This window comes from Equus caballus, chromosome 18 (assembly GCF_041296265.1).
Source record: "Equus caballus isolate H_3958 breed thoroughbred chromosome 18, TB-T2T, whole genome shotgun sequence".
Lineage (NCBI taxonomy): Eukaryota > Metazoa > Chordata > Mammalia > Perissodactyla > Equidae > Equus > Equus caballus.
The window spans coordinates 57,044,030-57,054,119 of NC_091701.1; the positions used below are offsets into that span (position 1 = coordinate 57,044,030).

At 42.6% G+C, this 10,090-nt stretch overlaps 1 protein-coding gene across 1 annotated transcript in view; it reads right to left on the reverse strand.

Annotated features, from left to right (window-relative positions):
- The window catches only part of PDE11A (phosphodiesterase 11A), a 388,624-nt gene extending 380,419 nt beyond the window's left edge, over positions 1–8,205 (reverse strand). The window contains exon 1 of the mRNA XM_014732549.3: positions 6,927–8,205. Coding sequence (XP_014588035.2) covers positions 6,927–7,838 — 912 coding nt within the window. The 5' untranslated portion in view covers positions 7,839–8,205. The remainder of the gene's footprint in view (positions 1–6,926) is intronic.
- Between the last annotated feature and the right edge of the window lie 1,885 nt (positions 8,206–10,090).

A 10,090-nucleotide genomic window follows, 5' to 3' on the forward strand; every position in this document is an offset into this window, starting at 1 on the left:
TCCAAGAGTTTCCTGAAGATGGGCTTTGTGGGGTGACAGGATTTGAACTGGCAGAGAAAAAGGGAGGGCAGAGGGATGGATGTGAGTGTGCATACAATAGGTAATGGTCAGTAGAGGCCACACTGGGAGTGGCCGGGCATGAAAGTACTGCAGCTGAAGATCTCAGTTTGAATCCCAGCTCCTGCACTTACCAGCTGAGCGACTTTGAGCAAATTACTTAACCCCTCCAAGCCTCAGTTTCTCCTCCTGCAAAATGGGGATAGTAATAGCTACCTCTGGGGATTAGTGAGAGAATTAAAAGAGGCAATGCTTGCTAATGACCTGATCCCTAGCTCATAGTTAGTGCTCCAGAAATGCAGTAATTGTTAATCAACAGTGGAGCTTCAGTTTCCCTTCTAGCATTACGTTTAATTTTTTAAAAAATTGACACCCTAAAGAGGTATCCCAAAGGTTCCTCATTTTTTCACTCAGGTGAAAAAATATTTTTTGTTCTAAATTTACAACAGCCTAAAGCTATACTTTATGATAGGAAACAGAATTTATCATTAATGTGTGAAACCAGTGTTGAGTCATTGAAAGCAACCAACTAATAAGAAACCCTTGGAATTATAGAAAATATGCATTTTTCTAATGCCATGAAAACTGCTTTACTCTTTTAATTCTAAAAATAATAAATAAATAAACAAATTTAGCCTGAATGCCTATAAATGACCAGGAAGCAAAGTTTCTCCTAAAATACTATAAATGCAACCCACTATTTTATGACTAAACTGCTTTTTTATGATTCATATTCCACTTTCCGAAAGAATGTGGTTATACTGCAAAACACCACCCTTAAAATAAGTGAGTAAAGTAGCAAGGAGTGGACCTCAAGGATCTTGTTGACTTTCCCATAAAACAACTCAAAGCTATTTCAGAAGAAAGCTTCATGTGACTCTTCAACACTATATTAAACATGAAACACTCACTTCCAAATTAAGCCAGCCTTGTAAATAAACAGGTGACCCAAACCTCAGGAACCAAAATAAAGTGGTCAGATTAGTAAACATTTAGCTTATGGGGTGGGAAAAAATTAAGTTAACCTTAAATTACCTCGCCATGATTCTGTAGGAACTGTACTTTTTTGTAATCTATCCTCATGTACAAAGCAGCAAATGCAATTTGTCACTGTGTTTATCGTGATCGTGTGTCTGTCAGGAAGAGGGGCTGAAACAGCAAATGTTTCCTGCTTTGAGCACAAAATCAATCCTGGTTCTGGGCTAGTGAACACGTCTGTGGGCTTGGGGGAATTTCTAAAACCTTTGTGCAAAGCTGAAATAAGGTTTCACAAAACACCTTTATAATATAGTGTTGGAGTGGGATCAACATCTGCCTTTTAAGCAAATCTCAGTAAATGCATCACAGAACTGTAGACGCATGGCTGTCAGCACTAGCTCACCAAGCAATGAATTCATCACTGAATTTTCTGGATACATGAAATTAATCCCTTCTGAGACCAAAGACTTTTAAATGTAGTTATTTCAATGGAGATCACTCTAAAATGAAACAAGTGAAAATGAATTATTAAATATCATTTGTATTATTTAATAATAATAAATATATAATACAGTATTGTACAATGCATTCTTAAATACAACTTTCTGTATAATTTTTTGCTTTGTTTTCTATCTCCTTTCTTCAAGGATTAGCAATCAGCTCTCCCTTCTTACATCATGAGAAGGCAGAGCAAGATCTGAATGAGCAAAGATGGAGAAAGAGTAGTCACGGCAGAAAGGATGAAAAGCACAGAAATAGAAAAGCACTATCTAGGCATTGAAAATGGCATGTAATCTAATTAGGATGGAGCTGAGGCCATGTGAAAGCAGTAGACACTAGGCTAGAATAAAACTGAACTTCTCCACCTAAAACTCAATACGACTCAGAATCAGCACTTCATGGGCACGTGACCAGTGCACTTGCTCAGCAGCCCCCTGCTTGAGTTTAATGCTGTGCTGTGTGAAATTCTTAATAATTTTATCTTTGAATTTGTGTTTTATAAGTGAAGTCCAATGAGACAAAGGCATACGAGCCCAGAGCTGGGAACCTCGGCTCACATTCAGTCTCCCCTTTCACTGCCTGCCCAGGAGATTCTTGGTCACTGATCCCTGCTCCCTAGTGTCCTGGACCACACCCAGCCTACCCCTCAATCCTGCCCTGGAACTGGGAGCCACAACCAGGTCACACTGGTTGGGGATGAGGGCCCACATTCCACATCTGCCATTGCCCTCTGCTCCTGGTCGGGGTCTGGGTGGGACTGTAGGGAGGGTCAGTTGCATGCCCCACACTTCCATAGGGAGGAGCAAGGCTGTGGTCATCCCCACCCAGAGCTGGCACCACTATGGCGCATTCAGCAAGCCACTCAGTATGTCTGCTGTGAGTTGGGGCAGCACACCTTGGGAATGGAAGATTAACTTCTCCACCTCCAGGCAGGGTTCCACTTTATCATTTTGCATCAAGCTCCACAAATTATATAGGTGACTCCACTTAGAATCTTGACTTAACCAGTTTCTCTTCCTGCTTTTTATCATGGCATCACCTTCTCCATATCACCCAGGTTTAGAATCTCTGAGTCACCACTGACTTCCTTCCCTCCCAGCCCAGATCCACACCTGCAGGACATCTCCCATCTGTCCCCTGCTGTCCATTCCTGCTGCTCCTGCTTTAGTTCACTGGTTCATCATGGCTCCACCAGACCATCATAATAGACTCCTGGTTATTTTCACAGCTTTGGGCCTCCCCTTGTTCAACCCATTCAGCCACTGTCACCAGGTTGCCCAAAACACCTCTCTGATCATGCTAAAAGGTTTTTTTAGGGCTCCCTGCGGCCTGCTGTTAGTGAAGCTCAGGTTCTTTACTCAGGCAGTCGAGATCCTTTCTTCTTTTGCTCTTACCTTGCTTTTGCATCTTCATTATATAGCATATGCAATACTTTGGCAAATTAAATCAAGCACTGTCCCCTATACATATTTTGGGCTTGCTCATTATCATGTCTCTGCAGAAGCCATTTTGCTGTACCTGGATCACTTCCCCACACCCCCACAACCATCTCCAACAGGGAAATCTAACCCTTTTCCCAGCGTGAATGGCACCTCCTCCATGAAGTCTTCCATTTTCTTCTGCGACTAATACCATTTAGTTTGTGTTATTTATTAAGTATAGCTGGGCATTAGTTGTTTGTGAATCGTATGCTCTTTGACTATGAGTACTTGGAAGGCAAGAAGCATGTCCTCTCAACATTTGTGCACCTAAGACCCCCATCCCAGGTCTTAGGTATAATAGGCACTCAGTGTATGTTTGTTGGAACTAATGAACAAATGAATCTGTTGTGTAAACAGAGCAGGTTTTCTGAAGGCCTGGCACACCTGTAACCCTTCTGCGTCATCCCCTTTCCTTCTCTCAGCTCACCTAACAAAACATCCTGGCTGCTCTTTAAGCCCATCAAACACCTGTATCATCATTATCAACACTAACAAAAATATAATCTCACACTTTTTATTAATGTTTAAAGTGCTATATTCTGAACGCTTAGAATAATCTCAAAGAGAACACCTGTTACTTGAGTGCTCTTCTTTTCAACCTCTTGAGGGCAATTTTTTCATTACTATATTAAAGTGGGCTGTTTAATAACTTATAACTGTCAGGGAAAAAGATAAATTACAGTCGCTATGATCCATACTGGATACCTAAAATGAATTTTTTTTCCACTTACTATTCTTTATTTGTCTCTTAATTTCAAGTCTGTTTTTTAGGACTAATTGAGGAAAGTAATGAAAAATAATGAAATAAACTGAGGAGTTTTTTTGCTGTCAAAACTTTTATTTAACTTTAGTACTTCATTAAATAGTCTACCCTTGACTCAAAAATGCCATGCTTATTATCATAATTTCATAAGTGTCTTTAATGCATTTCTCTCACTCATATTCTGAACCTCCAAGAGGATCATCAATCTAATTATCAACTGATTAAATTTTGAAACTGTGTGATAATTTCATCTCCTGAAGAAATAAAAGTACACTAATTGAATCGGAGCAAGAAATATCTTTAAAATATAGCAGTTAATAAAGAATCAGGGAGGATGGTTATATTTTTACATAGAAACTTTAAGATGTTTACATATATGATCAGAATTACAACAATATCATGATAAAAGAACGTGAATTTGGAAGGTTGTCAGTTTTCATTAAGATAAATCTATAACAGCATGAAACGGAAAGGCTGGGGAAAATACTAGAACTTGAGAAGGATGTAATATTAATACAACTCTATAAAAACTTCATATTGCATGTGTTTTCCAGAGGAACAAATTGTAGAACTTTTGATAGGCTAGGATATGATCAAGGGTTATCAATCACATTTAGAAGAATCATAAGTAGAGGGTGGAAGAGTACATATTTCTATATTCCTTGAATGTAAAGCTGGTTCTAAAACATTTAATTTAAGGGTGGAGCATAGTTCAGGGAAAGATTAGGCTGGTCAAAATGTGCTGAGTTCACATCTCAGTCCCAGATTAGAAGAAAAACAATTGAAAATGAGATAAATAGAAAGAAAAAGAATACTATCAAACTAGATACATCATCATCATCATCATCATCATCATCAACTGTTACCACTTCCTGAGTAATTGCAATGTGCCAGGTACTGTTTTAGGGGCTTTAATGCAATGTCGCATTTTATTTTCAAAACAATAATCTTTGCCACATAGGTGTTATTATTCCCATTTTGCAGATGAGTAAATTGAGACTCGGAGAATCAAGAAATTCCTCCAAGGTCACACTAGTGGTGACTGCTGTGTACCACAATAAAGAACAAAAGTAGTTTTATTGAAGAAGAGTGGCATAAGTAAAACAAAGAAAAACACACCAGGTTAAAAATATATAAATATATAGTAGAAACCAATGGGTAAAGAAAAGAGAAACTTTCTAAGCAGATCAAAACAAAGACAAGGAATGAACCAAGATCTTAAATTCTACAACAACCCAGTTTTTACAGCCATCATTACTACTCTGGGGGAAAAAAACAAACTCTCCTTTCCCAAATTCAGCTTCCAAATATTAAAAGGCAACTTTGCTTTATACTCCGTCTCCAGAGTAAGAGTAGGGCCCAGAAGAAACATCAGCTGCTGAAAACCTGATTTTCTCTGTCTTTAATAACACCTCTGGTCACAATTCTAGGTGGCAGGAAGACAAGTTAACTGCTACGGAAGCTGGGAATTATGCTCTTGAAGAAAAGGTAGTCTATGAGCAATATTAAATAAAAGTCAGGAGCTGAAGGAGGAGAGCAAGAAATAAAAGTTATAGAAATGGGAGAAAATCAACTGGGAAAGAATTTAAAAAGTAAAGGCAATAAAGAGAAAAGACAGCAATCCCAGACTATAACAAGTATCATCCAAATAGGAAAGGATTTTTTTAGCCCAAGCACACAATAAGGATGTGGAAATCATGGGAAAGAGAAGAGCTTGTGATTGTTCGACTTTTTACAGATTCTTCAACATATCAATTATTAAATGCTTTTATTTCTTCCCATGGCTTTCTAGGATTGTAGAGAAATTGACACTTGTTAAAGATCATTCATTGGTTGCTTGACTTAAACCTATCAAATCTTCAAGAAGGATAATAATGAATAATGCACCTAATCAATAACAAAAGGTCAACAAAAATAGTATTCTGACAAGCATCTCTTAATATTGAAGTGTTATATTGACAGACAACTCACAAAAAACGTGAAACTTGGGTTTAGTACAAGCTAGTCAATTTTCTAGGTAAAATTCTTAACTTTCAGATAAAATAGAGAAAATTTTACTTTTACTGTCCTTCCCACCACTTTTGCTATTCTGATTAACAGCAACCAAACTCTAGAGAAACATGTAGTTCTATTAGACAACTGGAAGAAGTGCTCATCAAATGACCACAAAACTTTCATAACCAAGAATAAGAACTTTAATTCTTATAAACCCTGAAGAAGTCTCATAGAAAGTGGCATCCAGTTTCATCATGTTCAGTGAAAAGATACTGAAGAAATTAGAACTGACTGGCTTTTGGATCTGGCATCTGATAGCAAGTTCAAATCACTGTGAAAACGAAAGGCTTAGAAATACCAGACAACAGCATTTTGGGTTCCCTTTTCCACTTGAAACTAGCATGTTTATCCTGCTGATTGCCTTTGCAGTTGCTAGAAAATTATCAATTTTTGTTTGTTTCACAAACTAAAAACCTATTTGCTCAGTCCTGTCAAAAGCTGACTACAGATAATGCTGTATCAATACCCCCTCTATTTGTCCAACCTCTCTAAACTCAACAACAGAAACAGTTAAAACACGTGCTAAAAGGCACAAATGGGTCAGACCCCCATTCTTTCCTGACTTTCCACTCTTCCTCTTCTTCCCTACCTTGGAACTCATGCAAATGTAAACTAGAAAAGAGGACAGGGAAGTAGTTAGGCACTTTGTTCCTTTTCAAACCTTGAATGAGAATGAAATGTGTGACGGTCCCAAAAAGACATCAGAGACACCAACATGCCCATTTTTCTCAGACTAACACTGGAATTCTGGAGTAGACATCTCTTTCTAGTACCTTGCAAATGCACTCTGAAACCATACACTGATATTCTTAAAGACAAAGTATCTTGACAGAGAAACACGTGGTATTATTAGGTACAAAATGTAGCCCTTGTGATATATGAATTTTCCAGTCACTGTGTGTTAGGAAAAGACCATTACATCAAGGATGGTGTAGTTACATTCTAACTAGCCTAAACTCAGAAGGCATTTAAAAACAAAGATTCGTATTAGAAAGAGTCTAAATTAATGTGTTCCCAGATGCCAAAGGGTAAGTGAAGTCTTGGCTCCCAGGCCAGTGGGGCTCTGGAAGGGGGACAATGCAAAGTCCTACCTGGTAGGCATCAGGAATGTTGACCGTTTCTCCATGCTCCCCGACATAGCCAATGATGCCTTTGCCCCAGGGGACCTGCACCTCGTTTGAGTTCTCTGTGCTGCTGCAGGGCAGCAGTGGGGTTCCTGCATGCACATCAAAGAATTTGGAGACCAAGCTCTTCTTGCCAGCAGCTGCCCCTTCCACCAGGAAGAGAGAGCAGCGGTCAGCATCCACCATGAGGCAGACAAAGATGAGGATCTTGCAGCTCAGGCTGGTAAGATCAAGGTCATTGGAGATATCCTTGACCAGTTCCAGGAAGAACTGACGCTCATTATGCTTTTTGAGGTGGCACTTGTAGTCCATGGCCGTAGGGGGGTACTGAGGCAGATTCACTCTTGATTCCAGCAGGGCACTGAGAATGTGGGCTGTAGTGGGGGGCAAGGAGCTGGCCTTCCGGAGAAGTGCCCTCCGCCGCACACTGCTCAGCGGCTCCTGGGCCCGGGAGGTCACCTGTTCATCGTAGGTCCTGTTCACATGGATGCCCTTGGAGCGGGCAAAAGTCTTCCTTAGCTCTTTCTGAGAAGCTCTCCGCTGCAGGCTCCCATCGCCCCGGTTGCCACTGGCCCAGCTAGGACTCAGGGGGCTCCCACCACCGTCCCCACCACCCAGAGTGGGCTGGCTATTGGCAGAGCCATTTGGTCCAGTGCCACCACAAATGCTACTGCTGCCTTTGCCAGCACTGTGACCCAAGCTGCTGGTGCCTGCCAGTGGCGGCCTTGGGCCTAAAGCCCCCTGACTCTGACTGTGCCTCTGCAGCCACTTCTCCACCATCTCTTGTTTCCCCTTCCGCATCAAGTAATCTTCAAACAACTCTGGGTGCCTGTCCAGGAAAGTTTCCACCTCCCCAAAGTCCAGGTGGGAGGATGTCATGGTCCCAGACACGGCTTTCTTGCCTCTCTACACCTGGACCAAATGTTTACCTGCCCCAGCTCTCTAGCTGGTCCTGCACATGTCTACCCCCACCAGTATTCCCAGCTCCCAGCTTGGTGCTGAGATTCTGCGGAGCAGTGGAATCCCAGCTGGGAAGTGCCCCTTCCTTCCGGCTCAGAGAGGGACTGGCACGAAACCGCCCCCTCGTCCTGCTACTCCTGCTCCGAACAGGTGCCCCACTGAGCTGCTGCCGAGGCCCCAGATCCTGTTCTGGAAACCCGGAGCTATCGCTGCTCTTGCTCTGACTGCCGCCGCCGCCGCCGCCGCCGCTGCTGCTGTAACCGGATGAGTGGACCACTGTGAAAGGGAGGTAGGGCAGGACACGCCCCTGAGTGAGGCACGGAGCCCGGAGGGAGGAGAGAAGTGGGAGGAGGGAGACGCCAGCACTGGACCAGCCAAAGTCCACGGCCCAGGAAGCCAGGCGGTTCCTGGAAGTGTCTCTGGACGGCTGGAATCGGCGCCTGGGAACACGGCTGACTGCTGACTGGAACACGATTAGAGAGGGGAAACGCACCTTGTTCCTTCCCCCTCCTTCCTTCCTTACCTCCCCAGCCCTCCCTATTCCCCACCCCTTAATCCTCCAGCGTTTCAAGGAGGCCCAGCGGGAGCCCAGTGGGAGCCCAAGTACGAGGAAGTGTTGATGTTTTGCAGGGATCAGACACAGAAGCTGACTCCGTCCGAAGAAATGGGGATGCTCAGAGACAGGCAGGGTTATTTTTCTGGGATGTGAGTGTGAACTGTTGGTTCCTATGATTCCTGGGACTGCCTGCTAGCACTGCCCAGCTCCTTGTGGGCATTCAGTAAATATTAATGGAACTAGATTTATCCGAAATTAGCAAATGAAGTTCTCTATCTGAGCAATTCACTGGCTTTAAACAAATTCATGGAGCTGGGGGGAGAGGGGGAATACATAGAGGGAGGATGTAAAACAGTTACTTGGATTAGGGAGACCCTCCCTAGCAGGGACATACAGCAACGTGTACTTGAGGGCCTCAGGGGGCTTCCTTCTAAGTTAGTCCTGCATATTGGGTGGTTTCTCTTCTTTTCATGAACAGCTTACCATCTCTTCCTTCTTTCTCCGCTCAGTCTAGCAAAGCCACCAATGCTTCCTTTACTCTCAATATCCTAGGGCCTGTGGGTTAGGATTTCTCCTCTGTGGGAGGCTTTTCTTTCTCCTGCCCTCGGGATGCTCCAGATCTGGCTACGCTCAGCTAGTTAGTCTGAGAATAACATCAGGTTTCCCTTAGATGTTTTCCAAACCTAGTGGTTAAGTGTAGGTGATTTCCCAAGAAAGAGGATCAGGCTGATAACACTTTCTTGAAGCCCAAGGGTCTCTACTTTTGTGAGAAACAAATGCAGACAGAGAACCATCCAGTTCTCTGGGACAGCAAGACAATCTAGAAAGGCTCTTAGAGAATGCCTATGATGAGAGTAATAGAAAAGAGCTGCAGAGGTGATGGGTAGTGACTTTTACAGGGCTTCCACAGGCACACACAGGTGACTTACACAATAAGTTAAGCTTCTTCCTGGAAGATGTCCTTGCAGCTAAGCAGACAAGGTGTATTGAGTACTTGCTATGTGCTGATCACTTTACAGTAACATATTAATTTAATCCTCACAACAGATTTATGAGGTGGGGACTCTTAGTATCCCATTTTAAAGATAGGGAAACTCTAAGAAGTCGAGGAACTTATCCAAAGCACACAGTCAGTCTGCACCAGAGCTGGGATGCAGATCTATTTAGTTTGGCTCCAGAGTGAGACACATTCTTAGCCACATCAATGGATTGTCTCCCGCCTGTGTCAGCTGAGGCCTGTCTGTGGCAGGATTTGGGGCAGTAACAGAGATGCAGGGACCAGGGCAGAATGTTCTCTAAACCTTCCTCTGACAGCACCAAGAGAAGCACAGAAGGGAAAGAGAGGGACTTGTTGAAAAATTCCAAACTCCCCAGCTTAGTCAGCATGATTAAGTTAGGGCATGGCCCTGGCACTGGGAAGACAACTGTGAGCAAAACAAAGATTCTGCCTTCATGGAGCTTACATCATTTATTTCTTAAATAAATAAGAAAATAAATATGCAGAATAAGAGAATGTCAGTGATAAGTGCTATGAAGAAAAACAAAACTTGGCAAAGGATTAGATAAGGGGATGAAGTAGTGGAAAGGCCTTTCTGAGGAGGGGACACCTGAGCAG